Genomic DNA, 21599 nt, shown 5'->3' on the forward strand with positions numbered 1-21599 from the left:
ATATGTGTGTGTATTGTGTGGGGAATGTGGCCATATCTGCATGATTATAATCTGTATGGACGGACATCAGCGTGTTTATTACCGACTCTATGACGGCTATCATTGTGATTCAATGATCAGCTATTATTGATTATATGGCCCATCTGTATGATTATCATCTGAATGGAAGCACATCAGCGTGTGATTACTGACTCTATGACCATGTCTGGCAATATCACTTCATGTCTGGCAATCAGAATACTTCATATACAAAGTAAAAAAATACATACTATATACAAAGCAATTTTTTTCTATTTTTTTCCTTTTTTATTACTCAAATAATAATTATTATTATTTTTTTTTAGTGCTCAAATAAATCTGTCTATTTTATAGTGGAAAAACTATGCAGGAATATGTATAATGACTAAAATAGTTTGTATAATTCTGCAATCCATTTGGTGGTTATTTTTCCTCAAACAGGGGGGTGTGGGGACTAAATAGTTTCAGAAAAAATATTGCAGGAATCTAATTTTTCATGGTATCTTCTTCAAATTTGAAATATGAACTTATGTGGCTTTCGATCCATTACTTTTCTGGATTGCTCCAGGACTTATTTCATGTATTTGTATATGAAATAAAAAAAACATTCAGTGTGGAAAAATATTTTTCAAGGCACGTCAGTGTCTATAACTTTTTATCTTTTTGAGCATTATCAACTCTGGATGATAGATAGTAAAGCCCAGAGCGTCTTCTTTCCAAAGATACCTAATTTGTTTGTGTAGCACACTTTGTCAAGAACTGTTACCATTTTAATTTAGGTAGGTTATTTTCACCTGTGAGGCCCCAAATGGGGGCGAAGGTTAACAGGTTAAATGTAAAAATCGGCATCGGTCCATTATGAAAAATTATGCTGATACGTCTTGCCGATAAGAGGAATGTTAACTCGCATGTGCTCAGGGTGTGCTAGTGATTAGATCATGCCAACAGTGTGGCTCATTCTTGAAGCTAAGTTTTGCCTGAATGGTGATTAGATTCACTGCTTTGAACTGAGAACGCAAGTATGCCTTTGGTGTATGATAGAGTAAACGGTAATAGCATGTGCAGTGGCAGTCTTCCCCGGGTCCTAATACCCGTTCGGTGAGGGGTTTTAATTCCGTAGGGGGCGCTGTTGGCCAACTTCTAATAAAATGAAAGTAAAATACACAAATAACATTTAGACTGTGTTTCTGATTAAATATAGTAATTGATGTCATAAAATCAGGAGTATGTTTTGATTTAAAGGTCAGAAGCAAACATGACACTTGTAAATTAAATAATTTTGAAAGTGAAGTGACATACTGCCAAGTATGGTGACCCATACTCGGAATTCGTGCTCTGCATTTAACCCATCCATCGTGCACACACACAGCAGTGAACACACACACACCGTGAACACACACCCGGAGCAGTGGGCAGCCATTTATGCTGCGGCGCCCGGGGAGCAGTTGGGGGTTTGGTGCCTTGCTCAAGGGCACCTCAGTCGTGGTATTGAGGGTGGAGAGAGCGCTGGACATTCACTCCCCCCACCTACAATCCCTGCCGGCCTGAGACTCGAACCCGCAACCTTTGGATTACGAGTCCGACTCTCTAACCATTAGGCCACGACTTCCCCCATTTTATATAGTATATACCAGGGGTTTCAAATTCCTGGAGGGCCGCAGCACTTCAGAGTTTCGTTTCAACCCTGCTTCAACACACAATGTAGTTTTCAAATAAGCCTGAAGGATTTGATTAGCTGGATCAGGTGTATTTTATTAGGGTCGAAGCTAAACTCTGCAGGGCTGTGGCCCTCCAGGAACTGAGCTTGATAACCCTGGTATATACTGATTTATTCATTAATGTGTAATTTTTTTAAACAAATTATGAGCTCTAAAATATTTTCAGAATATTTACAATTCTTTTGCTTTAGACCGTCTACAAATGTTAAATCTTTAAATAAAATGTTAAGGTTACTACTTCTGAAAAAAATGCAGCGATTGCTATAGTTATTTTCAAAGCTTCAAAGTACTGTCATTGTAAAAGAACTTCATTATTGTTTATTTAATTCTAACAAGTTCTTGTTGAAGACTAACCAAAATTAAAAATATTTTGCTTATTTCCACACAGGAGAGACTTGGTGTTGTTTCCAAACAAAAGGAAATATATCGGTATCGGCCAAAATTAGATGGAAAATATACGCATATCGGCAAAAATCCAATATTGTGCATCCCTAATGTGATTTTAAACTATTTAAGTGCAGGAAGGGAAAGAACTTGCAAGCACACATCTTAAGCTTGAGCAGAGAGAACTCTGCGGGTTCCTGCGTCCGTTCTCGAACCGTTCAGTGCATTTCCACTGCAAAAAATACTTATTTTTCACATTTACCGACCAATATGCACAAAATACATCAGTATATCATCAGACACAGCCTTTTTTTCTTAAGTGAATGCAAACGGATGAGAAAGAAAATGCATCTGTAACAGTATTTTTAGAGCCGCGTGCGTTCAGGATTAAAGAGAATACAGCCTAATAAATGCGCTGCCTGCCATTAATGTTAATCAAAGAATAAAAGAAAATCATTCACTGATTGACTGAATATTATCTTTCGCAACTTTAACAAGGATTAATCTGTTTTTAGGCTGCTTGCTCATGTTATGCCATTTAAACAGAATGCTTTGTAAAAAAAAGATAGAATAATTGTTTGACATCTAAATCTTTGACAATTGTTTTTTTAATTTTATTTTTTTTTCTTATTGGAGTTGAAACTAGGAATCGATAAGAATCGGAATCGATAAAATTAAAATGATAGCCAACCATACTATGATATCTGTGATGCCGAAAACACAGACGGAATCGTGGAATTAGGTCATAAAAATTTTATTTACTATATAACGAGGAATGACTCGGAATTCACCAAATTTTGGACGAATAAATCAAAAGACGGTCAGTACACTTGAATCAAAATGCAGTATGGTCTAGTGTCTGTGAATATTAAACCGAAAAAATACTATTGAAAAATGAAACCTGCATGTGAATGAATAGCGCGTGGTTTCATTTACTACACGCATACTAATTGAAATTATGAAACCTATTCATTTAGTCATGCTTTTTTGTTAATAAAATTTAATATAACCATTAAAACTAGAAGAAAAAAAAAATCCAGAAATTCAAATGGATCAGAATTATCTTTATTGCCAGGTATGTTTGCACATACAAGGAATTTGTTTTAGTGACCGTAGCTCCACAGTGCGACAGAATGACAGCGACAGGACACAGATAATAAAAAAAATAAAAATAATAATGTACAAATATACAAAAATGGACAATGTACAAAATAGACAATTCAGTATCTACAGGTATGTTAGGTTCAAATTTGAAATGTAATAAGTATGTGTGTAAAATAAAAATAAAATGTATGATAGTGTTGTGTGTTTCATGTTTATTGTTAAGAGTTCAAATGTTCATGAGATGTATTACCTGAGGGAAGAAACTGTTCCTGTGTCTGGTTGTTCTGGTTCTCAGAGCTCTGTAGCGTCGACCAGACGTTAACCGTTTAAAGAGGAAGTGTGCTGGATGTGAGGGGTCCAGAGTGATTTTACCAGCCTTTTTGCTCACTCTGCATGAGTGCAGTTCTTGGAGAGTGGGAAGGGTTGTACCAATGATTCGCTCGGCAGTCCGGACTACCTTCTGTAGTCTTCTGAGGTCAGATTTGGTAGCTGAGCTGAACTGAACAATTATTGAAGTGCAGAGGACGGATTCAATGATGGCAGAGTAGAACTGTTTCAGCAAGTCCTGTGGCAGGTCAGCAACCTCTGCTGGGCCCTTTTCACAATAGTCAATGTGATTTGTCCCACTTCAGGTCCTGAGAAATTGTGGTGCCGAGGAACCTGAATGACTCCACTGCAGTCACAGTGCTGTTCATGATGGTGAGTGGGGGGAGAGCAGGGGGAGTTTCTCCTGAAGTCCACAATCATCTCCACAATTTTGAGCGTGTTGAGCTCCAGGTTGTTAAGACTGCACCAGACAGCCAGCTCCTTAACCTCCTGTCTGTAAGCAGACTCGTCACCGTCCTGAATGAGGCCGATCATTGTGGTGTCGTCTGCAAACTTCAGGAGCTTGACAGAGAGGTCTTTAGATGTGCAGTTGTTGGTGTAGACTAGAGGGAGAAGAGCAGTGGGGAGAGAACGCAGCCCTGAGGAGCTCCAGTGCTGATGGTGCGGGTGCTGGATGAGAATTTTCCCAGCCTCACTAGCTGCTGCCTGTCTGTCAGGAAGCTGTTGATCCACTGACAGATGGAGGTGGGGACGGAGAGCTGAGTTAGTTTGGGCAGGAGGAGGTCTGGAATTATAGTGTTAAAGGCCGAGCTGAAGTCCACAAACAGGATCCTCACATAAGTCCCTGGTCTGTCCAGGTGTTGCAGTGTGTAATGCAGTTTGTTGACTGCATCATCCACAGATCTATTTGCCCTGTAGGCAAACCTGTAGTCCAGTGATGTCCTTCAGATAAGCCAAAACCAGATTTTCAAATGACTTCATGACCACAGACGTTAGAGCCACTGGTCTATAGTCGTTAAATCCTGTAATCTTGGGTTTCTTTGGGATGGGGATTATAGTGGAGCGTTTGAAGTATGAGGGGACTTCACAAAGCTCCAGTGAACTGTTGAAGATCTGTGTGAAGATGGGGGCCAGCTGGTCAGCACAGGATTTCAGACAGGCTGGTGTCTGGGCCTGGTGCCTTCCTTCTCTTGTTCTTTTTGAAAACCTGGAGAACGTCATCTTCTCTTATCTGCAGTTCAGGTGTGGGGGAGAGGGGGTGTTGCAGGAGGTATGAATGGTGTTTTTTTTCAAACCTGCAATAGAACTCATTCACATCGTCTACCAGTTGTTGATTCTCCACAGTGCTGGGGGATGGTGTCTTGTAATTGGTGATGTCTTTCAGACCTTTCCACACTGAAGCCGTGTCACTGGAAGAGAATTGGATCCTTAACTTATCGGAATAATTCCTCTTTGCCACTCTGATCTCCTTTTCCAGTGTGTATTTGGCCTATTTATACAAGACTCTGTCCCCAGAAATTGGAAAAAATCTAAGGAATTTTGGAAAAAATAAAACCGATTTCATAGGGCCCTACTTTCTTTCAGGTTAAAATGTATACAGTGGCACCAATTTATTTTTATTTTTTTACTTTGGGTGCATATGAATGTGAATGTTCTTTTTATTATTTTTGAAGTGGTTTTGGTGATTTTTAGTGGACATACCACAGGTGGAGATCGTCACATTAACACATTTATTAACCACAATCAAACACAATACTGAATTCACTGAGTAATTAAATTCCTGTCAAACTTTCTGTAAATTATTTTTATCTAATGCAGTGCCATTTATACATTTTCTAGTGTGGAATAAGTGTGCACATACTTTTCAGAACTGTAAATATTTACATCTATTCATTTAGCCCACTCTTTTATACAAAGCGTTTTACAAATGAGGAATACAACTAAATTATATTATGTTGTACAATCTTAATAAAATTGCATTCACAAGATATTTTACTTATGTAATTTGGAATATTTCCGAGTGTAATTTTATACATTTGGAGTTTATATATGTATATATATATATATATATATATATATATATATATATATATATATATATATATACACTCACCTAAAGGATTATTAGGAACACCTGTTCAATTTCTCATTAATGAAGCAATCAACCAATAACATAATAATCATAATAATCAACCAATAACATAGCAGTTGCTTCAATGCATTTAGGGGTGTGGTCCTGGTCAAGACAATCTCCTGAACTCCAAACTGAATGTCAGAATGGGAAAGAAAGGTGATTTAAGCAATTTTGAGCGTGGCATGGTTGTTGGTGCCAGACGGGCCGGTCTGAGTATTTCACAATCTGCTCAGTTACTGGGATTTTCACGCACAACCATTTCTAGGGTTTACAAAGAATGGTGTGAAAAGGGAAAAACATCCAGTATGCGGCAGTCCTGTGGGCGAAAATGCCTTGTTGATGCTAGAGGTCAGAGGAGAATGGGCCGACTGATTCAAGCTGATAGAAGAGCAACTTTGACTGAAATAACGTTATAACCGAGGTATGCAGCAAAGCATTTGTGAAGCCACAACACGCACAACCTTGAGGCGGATGGGCTACAACAGCAGAAGACCCCACCGGGTACCACTCATCTCCACTACAAATAGGAAAAAGAGGCTACAATTTGCACGAGCTCACCAAAATTGGACGGTTGAAGACTGGAAAAATGTTGCCTGGTCTGATGAGTCTCGATTTCTGTTGAGACATTCAGATGGTAGAGTCAGAATTTGGCGTAAACAGAATGAGAACATGGATCCATCATGCCTTGTTACCACTGTGCAGGCTGGTGGTGGTGGTGTAATGGTGTGGGGGATGTTTTCTTGGCACACTTTAGGCCCCTTAGTGCCAATTGGGCATCGTTTAAATGCCACGGCCTACCTGAGCATTGTTTCTGACCATGTCCATCCCTTTATGACCACCATGTACCCATCCTCTGATGGCTACTTCCAGCAGGATAATGCACCATGTCACAAAGCTCGAATCATTTCAAATTGGTTTCTTGAACATGACAATGAGTTCACTGTACTAAAATGGCCCCCACAGTCACCAGATCTCAAGATGGTGGAACGGGAGCTTCATGCCCTGGATGTGCATCCCACAAATCTCCATCAACTGCAAGATGCTATCCTATCAATATGGGCCAACATTTCTAAAGAATGCTTTCAGCACCTTGTTGAATCAATGCCACGTAGAATTAAGGCAGTTCTGAAGGCGAAAGGGGGTCAAACACAGTATTAGTATGGTGTTCCTAATAATCCTTTAGGTGAGTGTGTGTGTGTGTATATATATATATATATAGATTACAAATAATAAAAATATATATATATATTATTATATTTCAATTACAGTTTCATTATTTTTATGCAATTTTGCATATTCCTAAGTAAAACAATGAATACATGAGGCATTATATTTCAATAGGTTAGTGACATTATTTTTATTTGTAATTTATTTTGCACAATAAAAGCCAGAATGTGTTGTAAAAAGTAAATGAAGGTAAAATTTAAAGATTTAAAAAAAAGAGTTTCTTTTGCGTGTAAAGTAGGACAAATTCTTTCTCTGTTCACCCACAGTGACAGTTACAGCCTTGAAATGAGCAGAGACATTGAAAGGCAGATCAAGACTTTAATGAGCAATCACAAATCAAAGGTACGAAGTTCTTCATCCACTTCTAGATAGGTGTTTTACTCCAGGAGGATTTGAGTATTGAAACATAGTCTTTTGTCGCTGTATGCAGGTGAAGGACATGGTGGCTGCTCACGCGCTCGAATGGGCAGAAATTATCAAATGGCACTCGGCTGAAGAGCAGACTGTGAGAGAGCAGCATGTGATTCAGCAGTGCGAGACGCGCCAGAAACTCCTGCTGATGGAGCAGGAGCAGCAAACACAGCAGCTCTCGCTCCTCCATGAGAGGAGAGAAGAAACGACTAAAAGTTGAACTTCGACTGAATTAGATAAAAGCTTGTATAGCGTCCTAGAAGGTTTGCAGCTGAGTGTGTTCCTCTCTTCATCGATGGCCTCAGGACAGTGACCTGTAGCACTGAGAACTTGGAAATCTCTCCATGTCTTTAAAACTTTGTACTTTAATTAATCTTGTGGTTTCTGTTGTGTTGGAGAATTTTGTGTCATGCAGCTATGTAACTCACACCTAACTTGATAACATGTTTTCAATATAATATGTGACCCTGGACCACAAAACCAGTCTTAAGTCGCTGGGGTATATTTGTAGCAATAGCCAAAAATACATTGTGTGGGTCAACATTATAGATTTTTCTTTTATGCCAAATATCATTAGGTTAAGTAAAGATCATGTTCCATGAAGATATTTTGTAAACTTCTTACAGTAAATATATCACAACTTAATTTTTTTATTAGTAATATGCATTGCAAAGTAGTTCATTTGGACAACTTTAAACCTTAATGTTGTCTGGAGTTAAGATGTGTGCAATTCCAATGGATGACCTTTTGAAATCTGTTGGTTTTTCATTTGTGCAACATCTCGGGCATTTTTTTCTTGCACAGCACAGTTTTACTAATATCTCTTTGAGTTTAGGACCATTGACTCTGATCCTTGTTTCATAATTTTAATGCTTCAAGACATTTCCATTTAAAACTCAAGATCAACAATTGAAGAGCTGTATTTTTTACAATCCACAAGTAATCCATGCAACTTCAGTCCATCAGTTAATGTATTGTGAAGCAAAAGGCTGCGTGTTTAATCCATATTGCTTGCTCCAGTGAAAAAGTGGTCTCATCTGAATCAGGATAGAAATATGGAGAGATCAAGCACTGTTTACAAGCCAGTGTGATTATGGATATTTTGGCCAGAAGCAACCATTTAAAGTTACAAACAAATACAGCTTTTCCCTTCACAAAACAGTTAATGTGAATGACTTGTGGATTGTTTTTATCAGCTGTTTGGACATTCTTTCTGGTGCCACCCAGTCACTGCAGATGATCCATTGGTGAGCAAGTGATGTAATGCAAAATTTTTCCAGAGCTGTTCTTATAATAAACTAAAACTCTTAAAAAGAGAAAAATCTCTATTATTTGTGTGATCTTGTGAAAATTGTGAATGAGTGTAGATGAAACCCTCAGATCCATATCAAGCTTTCTATTGGCTAATGACTCTTTAGAACTCGTTCTCATTTGCTAATGCATAAACTCTACAGGTCCAGAGGAGAATCAAAGGCAAGCAATTAAGCTGAAAGGGGAGGAGCCACCTAAATTCAAAGCTGTACTTAATGGCAAAGACAAGCATTATTGTGGTATCGTTTCAATGCTTGTCAGGATGGGTCTTTTCCATGGTGTGTTAGTGCTGGTTGTGATTGTGGCATTTGATCTGAAGAATGCATGGGGAAGTTTGAGATACAATCAAAGTCCAAGCAGCACAAAGCCGCAATCTGATCAAGTTTCCAGAGGTCCTGCTCTTTCTTCTCAAGGGTTCTGGAACCCTTTGCAAAAGGCTTCTCAGTTTCAGGATCTTGACTCCAGAGGATTTGCACAAGAGCCTCTTGGTCTTCAGGAGAAGCAGGTGTTGCAACGTCCAGTCAAGCCTTTGGACTGGAGGTTTCCCATTGTTCCAGAGGTGCAGAGCGAGGTGGCGGTGGACTTCCAGTTGAGGCAACCTGTGACTCCCAGTAGTGTAGCTATTCAATGCGGTGAGAATCGGGTTCATGTGGAGGTACAGCAGGACTTGTTTAGCAATGGTCAGCTGATCCAGCCATCTGGTCTGACTTTGGGAGGATGTCCTGTTGTCGGTTGGGTCCCTGGCTCCAGGGTGCTCTATTTTGAGTATGAACTGCAGGACTGCAACAGTGTGCTAATGGTAAATCTTACTATATTATGCTGCACACTACTAAAACAAAGGTTCTTTGGTATCAATGGTTCCCTGAACCTCTAACATCCATGGGACAGTTCCGTTCTTTAGTGGAACTGTTCACTCAGGTGAAACAAGTGATTTTATGGTGCGACTTGCTAAGACACCTTTTGGAATTATTTTTGAGAATCCTCTTGGTAATGCATTCAGTCTCTTACAGATGACCGAGGATGAGCTTGTCTACACCTTTGCTCTTACCTACACACCTGACGCCCTCGCTGGCACTCCGATTACTCGTGCAGATGGTGCAGTTGTTGGTGTCCAATGCCACTACCAAAGGTAAGTGACCTTTTGTGACGTGTGGCCTTGCTGCTTGTGGTGGTGTAACTGGAAGACTATTTGTTTGGTTCCTCCTTGAACTGCAGGTTTCATACTGTGAGCGGTAATGCCTTGAGGCCAACTTGGGTCCCTTATGCTTCAACGGAGGTTGGCGAGGAAGTCTTGCTGTTCTCCCTGAAGCTCATGATGGGTTGGTGCAGTTTCTTTAGATCTTCTGAATGAGGCTGTGCCTGAACTGTTCTTCCTCCTCGCAGATGACTGGTCCTATGAGAGGCCCTCACACACTTATTTCCTGGGTGACATTATTAATATTGAGGCGTCTGTGAAGGTGTACAACCACGTCCCACTGCGTGTGTTTGTGGACCACTGTGTGGCCACTCAAGAACCTGATGTGACCACCCTTCCGAGATATTCCTTCATTGAGAATCATGGGTGTGTTCATGTCACCAGATGCTAACCAAATCGCCAGTTGATTGAGCTTGCTCCTTGTAACCACTTGAGAATTAGGGTAAGGTAGATGCTGCAGTTGACATTGAGGGTTTTTTTTAATCATCAGGTGTCTTGTGGATGCTAAGGTCACGACTTCCAGCTCTCGTTTCATGCCTCAAACCCAGAAAGACAAGATCCAGTTCCAGCTGGAGGCCTTCATGTTCCAGGAGCCATCCAGTCCTTCTGTATGTACTGAGTGTTGTATGAATTTGCTTTACTCTTCCGTCTGCTCTGGGTTTGTGATCTCTTACCTGTGGTGTCTCTTGCAGATCTACATAACGTGTATACTGAAGGCCACTCTTGCTTCTGCACCCAGTGATGCCCTCCACAAATCCTGTTCCTTTGCCAATGGGTATGTTCATGCTGCTTAAGAACAAGTTGAAGGTGCCGTGTCTGATTTTTCTCGTTGCAGGTGGTTTGGTGCTGATGGGAGCCACCAGGCTTGTGGTTGCTGTGACTCAACATGTGGTCCTGATGGTGGAATTCCTGCTGCTCCTTTTGGAGGTAGGCTGCTGATTTAAGCTTATTTGACACTCGTGCTCCATTTAACTGTCTGCTTTTTCTAGGTGTTCAGTGGGAAGGGAAGGCATCACTCAGTCCTGTAATGGTTCAAGAGCGACCGAAGACTTTAGCTGGTTTTCAATAAATGGGGTGGAAAAACTGTTTCTGGTTTTGTGTTTTTCTCCAATTTTAATTTGAGTGTGCTGTAGGAAACGGGTAGTCCTACTGTACCTATTCTCTTTCCAAAAGGAAAGGTTCCTTCTTGATAGGAAAATAACCTTTTAAGGACTGACCTACTGTGAACTGTTTGAATAACTTTTCAGGATGTGCTTTATTGGCCAGGAATGTTTACACATGAGGAATTTGTTATAGTGACAGAAGCTCTACAGGACACAGATAACAAAAGAATATACATAGGCAATGTACAAAATAGCGAAAACACTATAACAGACAATGTGTGTACAGGTCTGATGTGTGGTGAATAAATGTGCAAGAGTTGTTCCACGTTTAGGGGCAAGTGTTCATGAGCTAGATTGCTTGAGGGATGAAACTGTGTCTGGTCGTTCTGATGCTCTGTAGCGTCGACCAGACGGTAACAGTTCAAAGAGGGAGTGTGCAGGATGTGATGGGTCCAGAGTGGTTTTGCCAGCTCTTTTGCTCACTCTGGATAAGTACAGTTCTTGGAGAGTGGGGAGGGTTGTACCAATGATTCACTCAGCAGTCCGGACTACCCTCTGTAGTCTTCTGAGGTCCGATTTGGTAGCTGAGCTGAACCAGACAGTTATTTAAGTGCAGAAGACTGATTCAATGATGGAGTAGAACTGTTTCAGCAGGTCCTGTGGCAGGTTTAACTTCCTCAGCTGGCGAGGGAAGTACAGCCTCTGCTGGGCCTTTTTCACAATGGATTCAATGTGGTTGTCCTGAGAAATTGTGGTGCCCAGGAATCTGAATGACTCCACTGCAGTCACAGTGCTGTTCATGATGGTGAGTGGGGGAAGAGCAGGGGGATTTCTTCTGAAGTCCACGATCAGCTCCACAGTTTTGAGCGTGTTAAGACTGCACCAGACAGCCAGCTCCTTAACTTCCTGTAAGCAGACTCGTCACCGTCCTGGATGAGGCCAATCAGTGTGGTGTCGTCTGCAAACTTAAGGAGCTTGACAGAGGGGTCTTTAGATGTGCAGTCGTTGGTGTAGGGGGAGAGAACACAGTCCTGAGGAGCTCCAGCGCTGATGGTGCGGGTGCTGGATGAGAATTTTCCCAGCCTTACTAGCTGCTGCCAGTCTGTCAGGAAGCTGGTGACCCACTGACAGAAGGAGAGCTGTGTCAGGGTCTGGGATGATTGTATTAAAAGCGGAGCTGAAGTCTACGAACAGGATCCTCACTTAAGTCCCTGGTCTGTCCAGGTGTTGCAGTATGTAATGCAGTCCCATGTTGACTGCATCATCCACAGACCTGTTTGTTCTGTAGGCAAACTGCAGGGGGTACAGTGGAGGCCTTCAGATAAGCCAAAACCAGTCTTTCAAATGATTTCATAGCCACAGGTCTGTAGTCGTTAAGTCCTGTAATTTTGGGTTACTTTGGGACGGGGATGATGATGGAGCGTTTGAAGCATTGGGGGACTTCGCACAGTGATCTGTTGAAGATCTGTGTGAAGACGGGGGCCAACTGGTCAGCATAGGTTTTTAGGCAGGCTGGTGACACACCGTCTGGGCCTGGTGCTTTTCCTCTTTTGTTCTTTCTGAAGACCTGGTGCACGTCATCTTCGCTGATTTGAATTGTAGGTGTGAGGGAGAGGGGGGTTGCTGGAGGTGTGAATGGTTGTGTGGAGAGGGTGTTCAGGGTGGGTGTGGGGTGTTTTTTCAAACCTGCAGTAGAACTCATTGAGGTCGTCTGCCAGTTGTTGATTCTCCAAAGTGCTGGGGGATGGTGTCTTGTAACTGGTGATATCTTTCATACTGGAAAGGTATGAAAGGTATCTTTCATACCTTTCCACACTGAAGCAGAATCACTGGAAGAGAATTTGTTCCTTAGCTTGTCAGAATAATTCCTCTTTGCCACTCTGATCTCCTTTTCCAGTGTGTATTTGGCCTGTTTATACAAGACTTTATACCCCTTTCTGTAAGCATCTTCTTTGGCCTGACGGAGCTGTCTGAGTTTTGCAGTGAACCATGGTTTGTCGTTGTTGTAAGTTAGATGAGTCTTGGTAGGAATGCACATATCCTCACAGAAACTGATATAAGATGTTACAGTCTCTGTGATCGGTGGCAGCAGCTTCAAAAACAGTCCAATCAGTGAGAGAGAAACAGGCTTGTAAATCCCGCTCTGTTTCATTAGTCCATCTTTTAACAGTTCTTAATATAGGTTTGCAGATTTAAGTTTCTGCCTGTAGGTCGTTATAAGATTAATCAAACTGTGATCAGAGAGTCCTAAAGCTGCCCGTGGGACAGAGTGATATCAGAATGAATCAGAATCAAAATTAGCTTTATTGGCCAAGTATGTCATGACAGAAGCTCCACAGTGCAACAGGATAGGACACAGATAATAAAGAATAATACAAATGTCCAAATAGGCAATGTACAAAACAGCAAAAACACAATATATAATATAGACAATTATGTGTGTACAGGTCTGATATGTGCAAATTTGAAATGGAAAAAAAAAATTTGATAAAAAAAAAGCAAGCAAGTGTGGTGAATAAATAATACAGTTGTGTGTTCCGCGTTTTATTGTCAAGTGTTCATGAGATGGATTGCCTGAGTGAAGAAACACAGCTAAAACGTAATTTTATTAAAGAACAAATTAAAGAAAACAAAGAAGATCCTAAATCTCTGTGGAAGGTGTTGAATAGATTCCAATCAACTGGTAAATCAATTTTCTGTATCAAAGGTACTTTTAGATATTGATGGCAAGATAGAATTTGAAAAAGTTGCTAATAAATTTAATTCATTCTTTTCATTTATTGCTAATAGTCTACTTGATAAGATTCCTCTGTCCAAAGGAAATTATGGGACTGATTTTGTTGAGAGATTTTATTCAAAACAAGGGGTGTTGCCAAACAGTTTTTCTTTTGCTAAAGTTAGTGTAAATCAAATTACTAAAATGCTTGAAGAGCTTCAAGTGTCTAAGTCAACTTGGCTGGATGATATTCCAGCTAGATTCATAAGAGATGCTGCAGATATTATAGCTCCAACTATTACATTTCATGTTAATTTTCCTTAGAAAATTGTATATTTCCAGTTAGCTAAAATCATTCCGTAATTCAAAAAAGGTAACAGATGTGATCCTGGAAACTACCGTCCATTCTTGGTGTGGCCTCAGATTTTAGAAAGAATTGTGTATAAACAGATGTATGAGTATTTAAGTAAGAGTTTAATTTATGATTTTCAGTCAGGTTTTAGGAAATCTTATTCGACTGATACGTCTTTACTTTATTTAACAGATTTTATAAGGAGGCAGATAGATGTAGAGGTATGGTACTTTTAGACCTCCAGAAAGCGTTTGACAAAGTAAATCATGCAATACTTTAAGATAAGTTAAGTGTCATGGGTTTTTCAAGTAAAGTGATAGCCTGGTTGAATTCTTATTTAACTGGGAGAGTTCAGAGGGTAGAAATTGATGGGGTTCTTTCTAAGGAAACTGGTTAAAAATGGAGTCCCTCAGGGAAGTGTTTTTGGGCCCTCTTTTGTTTCTTTTATACATAAATGACACGCAAGCAGTCTGTGATTGTAATTTGTTTTTATATGCTGATGATTCTGCTTTATTAATTTCAGATAAGGATGTTGGTAGGATACAAGTGAATTTAGGTAAGGAGCTTTTGTAAGGTAAGAGACTGGCTCTCTGAAAACAAACTGATGTTGCATTTAGGTATAATGGAATCCATTTTATTTGGTCAAAAAAATTTTTGAATAAGGTTTCTAAGGTGTCTGTTAAGGTGGGGGATTGCTTAATATAAAATAGAACCTCAGTTCAATATCTTGGATGTATCCTTGACAATGATTTAAGTGGTGTAAGTATGGCTATGAAAGTCCTGGGTAAGGTTAATGCTAGAACAAAATTTCTTGCCACAAATGTTAGTTTTCTTGATAAACAGATTATGAAATTACTTGCATCATGTTTAGTAGGGATGGAACGATACACCTACCTCCCAATTCAATACTATCACGATACTTGGGTGCCGATACGATGCGTATCGCAATTTTGTTTTTTAGATTTTCGATTTATTTGAAAACTACATGGTTTGTGTGTTGGAGCAGGGTTGGAACAACTCTGCAGGGCTGTGGCCCTTCAGGAACTGAGTTTGTCACCCCTGCACTAATCGGAGTTTGTGCCAATAGTTATGCTTGAACACCCACTTCCTTGACTCACTGCAGATATTTTGCATGTCTTATGCAGTGAACTTATTGCTCCATGTTGGTTACTTCAAATGAATGGTTTCATTTGTCCTTGCATCCCCAAATAGATTTGGTCATGGTTTTAAATTTGTTTCCCAATATGCCTTGTTGACACTCTTCTGGACCAGAGTGGGGACCTGCTGGTACAGGCACTATTTTTAAATCAATAGATGCAGGTTGAAAACTGTGAGTACCTGTATCAACGCTGGCATTTTCCACTTTTGGGAATTGTCCACCTTCAAATGGGTTATTTGTAGGTCTCCTGTATTTTTAATCAGGAAAATGGCATGTATCTTGTAAGTTCAGTTTAATATTTAGCAGAGGTGGGGCCAAGTCATTGTTTTGTAAGTCACAAGTCTTTGCATTCAAGTTCCAAGTCAATGCAGGCAAGTCGAGTTTCAGGTCCCAAACAAGCCATTAGTGCTATTTGCCCAAACGAGTGTCTATGTATAAATTACTACAGTAATTTAAAGTTATTAATACTATAGTCTAGTAAGTATAATTATAAAGATATAATAATTAGTGGGGTTTCATTGAGTAATGTATCAATGTAAACAAATATAGGCTTAAGTGAATTTATAGTCCACTTTTACATGTTAATGCTTCAGTGGTTTTAATGAATCAATTGAGTCAAATATTTAATAACTTGCTAATATGTAACAGATGCTGATTTATCGCCATCTACTGACATAAGTCTACAAAACAGTTATGGCAGGCTACTTCAAGTCCTAAACGGATACGTTGATACAGAATGTTAATACAAAAATTAAAACATGAAATGAAGCAGAAAAGTAAATAATAGTTCTAATATATACAAATGTTAAATAAAAATAAGAAGCCATCAGTGAATGGATTTTTGCATGAGGTTTCATTTCATGCTGTCACGGAGATGAGCGCAATAATGGTTATAATGATCTTTGTTCCGTTTACTATATCAGGTTTAAGAAATGAGGCACGCAAAACTGTAGTTATTCAGAAACAAATGTAGCCTATGTAAGTGAATGTATTTTGTTTTAAACAAGTTCATAATGATCACAGTTAGGCTTCCTCTTCTTCATCTTATAAGTGGTTTATAGTGAATGTGTATTTAAATATCTAAAACATATCCTAAACATTATGTGGATACACTAACAAGCGCTCATTTAACCAGCCTATATTGATCAGAACTCGGTTTTCATTTCTTTTCTTATTTTTAAGAAGGTAAAACCCTGTCTACACTGGACGCGCCGTTCAAATTAAACCGTAATGTTGTCTGGAGTTAAGATGTGTGGAATTCCAATGGATGACCTTTTGAAATCTGTTGGTTTTTCATTTGTGCAACATCTCGGGCATTTTTGTCTTGCACAGCACAGTTTTACTAATATCTCTTTGAGTTTAGGACCATTGACTCTGATCCTTGTTTCATAATTTTAATGCTTCAAGACATTTCCATTTAAAACTCAAGATCAACAATTGAAGAGCTGTATTTTTTACAATCCACAAGTAATCCATGCAACTTCAGTCCATCAGTTAATGTATTGTGAAGCAAAAGGCTGCGTGTTTAATCCATATTGCTTGCTCCAGTGAAAAAGTGGTCTCATCTGAATCAGGATAGAAATATGGAGAGATCAAGCACTGTTTACAAGCCAGTGTGATTATGGATATTTTGGCCAGAAGCAACCATTTAAAGTTACAAACAAATACAGCTTTTCCCTTCACAAAACAGTTAATGTGAATGACTTGTGGATTGTTTTTATCAGCTGTTTGGACATTCTTTCTGGTGCCACCCAGTCACTGCAGATGATCCATTGGTGAGCAAGTGATGTAATGCAAAATTTTTCCAGAGCTGTTCTTATAATAAACTAAAACTCTTAAAAAGAGAAAAATCTCTATTATTTGTGTGATCTTGTGAAAATTGTGAATGAGTGTAGATGAAACCCTCAGATCCATATCAAGCTTTCTATTGGCTAATGACTCTTTAGAACTCGTTCTCATTTGCTAATGCATAAACTCTACAGGTCCAGAGGAGAATCAAAGGCAAGCAATTAAGCTGAAAGGGGAGGAGCCACCTAAATTCAAAGCTGTACTTAATGGCAAAGACAAGCATTATTGTGGTATCGTTTCAATGCTTGTCAGGATGGGTCTTTTCCATGGTGTGTTAGTGCTGGTTGTGATTGTGGCATTTGATCTGAAGAATGCATGGGGAAGTTTGAGATACAATCAAAGTCCAAGCAGCACAAAGCCGCAATCTGATCAAGTTTCCAGAGGTCCTGCTCTTTCTTCTCAAGGGTTCTGGAACCCTTTGCAAAAGGCTTCTCAGTTTCAGGATCTTGACTCCAGAGGATTTGCACAAGAGCCTCTTGGTCTTCAGGAGAAGCAGGTGTTGCAACGTCCAGTCAAGCCTTTGGACTGGAGGTTTCCCATTGTTCCAGAGGTGCAGAGCGAGGTGGCGGTGGACTTCCAGTTGAGGCAACCTGTGACTCCCAGTAGTGTAGCTATTCAATGCGGTGAGAATCGGGTTCATGTGGAGGTACAGCAGGACTTGTTTAGCAATGGTCAGCTGATCCAGCCATCTGGTCTGACTTTGGGAGGATGTCCTGTTGTCGGTTGGGTCCCTGGCTCCAGGGTGCTCTATTTTGAGTATGAACTGCAGGACTGCAACAGTGTGCTAATGGTAAATCTTACTATATTATGCTGCACACTACTAAAACAAAGGTTCTTTGGTATCAATGGTTCCCTGAACCTCTAACATCCATGGGACAGTTCCGTTCTTTAGTGGAACTGTTCACTCAGGTGAACCAAGTGATTTTATGGTGCGACTTGCTAAGACACCTTTTGGAATTATTTTTGAGAATCCTCTTGGTAATGCATTCAGTCTCTTACAGATGACCGAGGATGAGCTTGTCTACACCTTTGCTCTTACCTACACACCTGACGCCCTCGCTGGCACTCCGATTACTCGTGCAGATGGTGCAGTTGTTGGTGTCCAATGCCACTACCAAAGGTAAGTGACCTTTTGTGACGTGTGGCCTTGCTGCTTGTGGTGGTGTAACTGGAAGACTATTTGTTTGGTTCCTCCTTGAACTGCAGGTTTCATACTGTGAGCGGTAATGCCTTGAGGCCAACTTGGGTCCCTTATGCTTCAACGGAGGTTGGCGAGGAAGTCTTGCTGTTCTCCCTGAAGCTCATGATGGGTTGGTGCAGTTTCTTTAGATCTTCTGAATGAGGCTGTGCCTGAACTGTTCTTCCTCCTCGCAGATGACTGGTCCTATGAGAGGCCCTCACACACTTATTTCCTGGGTGACATTATTAATATTGAGGCGTCTGTGAAGGTGTACAACCACGTCCCACTGCGTGTGTTTGTGGACCACTGTGTGGCCACTCAAGAACCTGATGTGACCACCCTTCCGAGATATTCCTTCATTGAGAATCATGGGTGTGTTCATGTCACCAGATGCTAACCAAATCGCCAGTTGATTGAGCTTGCTCCTTGTAACCACTTGAGAATTAGGGTAAGGTAGATGCTGCAGTTGACATTGAGGGTTTTTTTTAATCATCAGGTGTCTTGTGGATGCTAAGGTCACGACTTCCAGCTCTCGTTTCATGCCTCAAACCCAGAAAGACAAGATCCAGTTCCAGCTGGAGGCCTTCATGTTCCAGGAGCCATCCAGTCCTTCTGTATGTACTGAGTGTTGTATGAATTTGCTTTACTCTTCCGTCTGCTCTGGGTTTGTGATCTCTTACCTGTGGTGTCTCTTGCAGATCTACATAACGTGTATACTGAAGGCCACTCTTGCTTCTGCACCCAGTGATGCCCTCCACAAATCCTGTTCCTTTGCCAATGGGTATGTTCATGCTGCTTAAGAACAAGTTGAAGGTGCCGTGTCTGATTTTTCTCGTTGCAGGTGGTTTGGTGCTGATGGGAGCCACCAGGCTTGTGGTTGCTGTGACTCAACATGTGGTCCTGATGGTGGAATTCCTGCTGCTCCTTTTGGAGGTAGGCTGCTGATTTAAGCTTATTTGACACTCAAGTGCTCCATTTAACTGTCTGCTTTTTCTAGGTGTTCAGTGGGAAGGGAAGGCATCACTCAGTCCTGTAATGGTTCAAGAGCGACCGAAGACTTTAGCTGGTTTTCAATAAATGGGGTGGAAAAACTGTTTCTGGTTTTGTGTTTTTCTCCAATTTTAATTTGAGTGTGCTGTAGGAAACGGGTAGTCCTACTGTACCTATTCTCTTTCCAAAAGGAAAGGTTCCTTCTTGATAGGAAAATAACCTTTTAAGGACTGACCTACTGTGAACTGTTTGAATAACTTTTCAGGATGTGCTTTATTGGCCAGGAATGTTTACACATGAGGAATTTGTTATAGTGACAGAAGCTCTACAGGACACAGATAACAAAAGAATATACATAGGCAATGTACAAAATAGCGAAAACACTATAACAGACAATGTGTGTACAGGTCTGATGTGTGGTGAATAAATGTGCAAGAGTTGTTCCACGTTTAGGGGCAAGTGTTCATGAGCTAGATTGCTTGAGGGATGAAACTGTGTCTGGTCGTTCTGATGCTCTGTAGCGTCGACCAGACGGTAACAGTTCAAAGAGGGAGTGTGCAGGATGTGATGGGTCCAGAGTGGTTTTGCCAGCTCTTTTGCTCACTCTGGATAAGTACAGTTCTTGGAGAGTGGGGAGGGTTGTACCAATGATTCACTCAGCAGTCCGGACTACCCTCTGTAGTCTTCTGAGGTCCGATTTGGTAGCTGAGCTGAACCAGACAGTTATTTAAGTGCAGAAGACTGATTCAGTGATGGAGTAGAACGGTTTCAGCAGGTCCTGTGGCAGGTTTAACTTCCTCAGCTGGCGAGGGAAGCACAGCCTCTGCTGGGCCTTTTTCACAATGGATTCAATGTGGTTGTCCTGAGAAATTGTGGTGCCCAGGAATCTGAATGACTCCACTGCAGTCACAGTGCTGTTCATGATGGTGAGTGGGGGAAGAGCAGGGGGATTTCTTCTGAAGTCCACGATCAGCTCCACAGTTTTGAGCGTGTTAAGCGCCAGGTTGTTAAGACCGCACCAGACAGCCAGCTCCTTAACTTCCTGTAAGCAGACTCGTCACCGTCCTGGATGAGGCCAATCAGTGTGGTGTCGTCTGCAAACTTAAGGAGCTTGACAGAGGGGTCTTTAGATGTGCAGTCGTTGGTGTAGGGGGAGAGAACACAGTCCTGAGGAGCTCCAGCGCTGATGGTGCGGGTGCTGGATGAGAATTTTCCCAGCCTTACTAGCTGCTGCCAGTCTGTCAGGAAGCTGGTGACCCACTGACAGAAGGAGAGCTGTGTCAGGGTCTGGGATGATTGTATTAAAAGCGGAGCTGAAGTCTACGAACAGGATCCTCACTTAAGTCCCTGGTCTGTCCAGGTGTTGCAGTATGTAATGCAGTCCCATGTTGACTGCATCATCCACAGACCTGTTTGTTCTGTAGGCAAACTGCAGGGGGTACAGTGGAGGCCTTCAGATAAGCCAAAACCAGTCTTTCAAATGATTTCATAGCCACAGGTCTGTAGTCGTTAAGTCCTGTAATTTTGGGTTACTTTGGGACGGGGATGATGATGGAGCGTTTGAAGCATTGGGGGACTTCGCACAGTGATCTGTTGAAGATCTGTGTGAAGACGGGGGCCAACTGGTCAGCATAGGTTTTTAGGCAGGCTGGTGACACCGTCTGGGCCTGGTGCTTTTGTTCTTTCTGAAGACCTGGTGCACGTCATCTTCGCTGATTTGAATTGTAGGTGTGAGGGAGAGGGGGGTTGCTGGAGGTGTGAATGGTTGTGTGGAGAGGGTGTTCAGGGTGGGTGTGGGGTGTTTTTTCAAACCTGCAGTAGAACTCATTGAGGTCGTCTGCCAGTTGTTGATTCTCCAAAGTGCTGGGGGATGGTGTCTTGTAACTGGTGATATCTTTCATACTGGAAAGGTATGAAAGGTATCTTTCATACCTTTCCACACTGAAGCAGAATCACTGGAAGAGAATTTGTTCCTTAGCTTGTCAGAATAATTCCTCTTTGCCACTCTGATCTCCTTTTCCAGTGTGTATTTGGCCTGTTTATACAAGACTTTATACCCCTTTCTGTAAGCATCTTCTTTGGCCTGACGGAGCTGTCTGAGTTTTGCAGTGAACCATGGTTTGTCGTTGTTGTAAGTTAGATGAGTCTTGGTAGGAATGCACATATCCTCACAGAAACTGATATAAGATGTTACAGTCTCTGTGATCGGTGGCAGCAGCTTCAAAAACAGTCCAATCAGTGAGAGAGAAACAGGCTTGTAAATCCCGCTCTGTTTCATTAGTCCATCTTTTAACAGTTCTTAATATAGGTTTGCAGATTTAAGTTTCTGCCTGTAGGTCGTTATAAGATTAATCAAACTGTGATCAGAGAGTCCTAAAGCTGCCCGTGGGACAGAGTGATATCAGAATGAATCAGAATCAAA

General features: G+C 41.0%; 2 protein-coding genes across 2 annotated transcripts; both read left to right on the top strand.

The window, feature by feature from the left end:
* Nucleotides 1-8896: 8896 nt before the first annotated feature.
* On the top strand, nucleotides 8897-10898 carry LOC306886782 (zona pellucida sperm-binding protein 3-like; the record flags this gene model as incomplete). The annotated part of the gene is made up of 8 exons (XM_079444087.1): nucleotides 8897-9433; nucleotides 9645-9763; nucleotides 9850-9953; nucleotides 10018-10195; nucleotides 10320-10437; nucleotides 10522-10604; nucleotides 10665-10756; nucleotides 10819-10898. 8 exons carry the CDS (start codon nucleotides 8897-8899, stop codon nucleotides 10896-10898), a joined length of 1311 nt encoding a protein of 436 aa, XP_079300213.1.
* A 6362-nt stretch (nucleotides 10899-17260) lies between these two features.
* Nucleotides 17261-19264, top strand: LOC306886783 (zona pellucida sperm-binding protein 3-like; the record flags this gene model as incomplete). Its single annotated transcript, XM_079444088.1, has 8 exons — nucleotides 17261-17797; nucleotides 18009-18127; nucleotides 18214-18317; nucleotides 18382-18559; nucleotides 18684-18801; nucleotides 18886-18968; nucleotides 19029-19120; nucleotides 19185-19264. 8 exons carry the CDS (start codon nucleotides 17261-17263, stop codon nucleotides 19262-19264), a joined length of 1311 nt encoding a protein of 436 aa, XP_079300214.1.
* Nucleotides 19265-21599: the final 2335 nt, after the last annotated feature.

The sequence above is a fragment of the Barbus barbus genome (assembly GCF_936440315.1).
Source record: "Barbus barbus genome assembly, chromosome: 20".
NCBI lineage: Eukaryota > Metazoa > Chordata > Actinopteri > Cypriniformes > Cyprinidae > Barbus > Barbus barbus.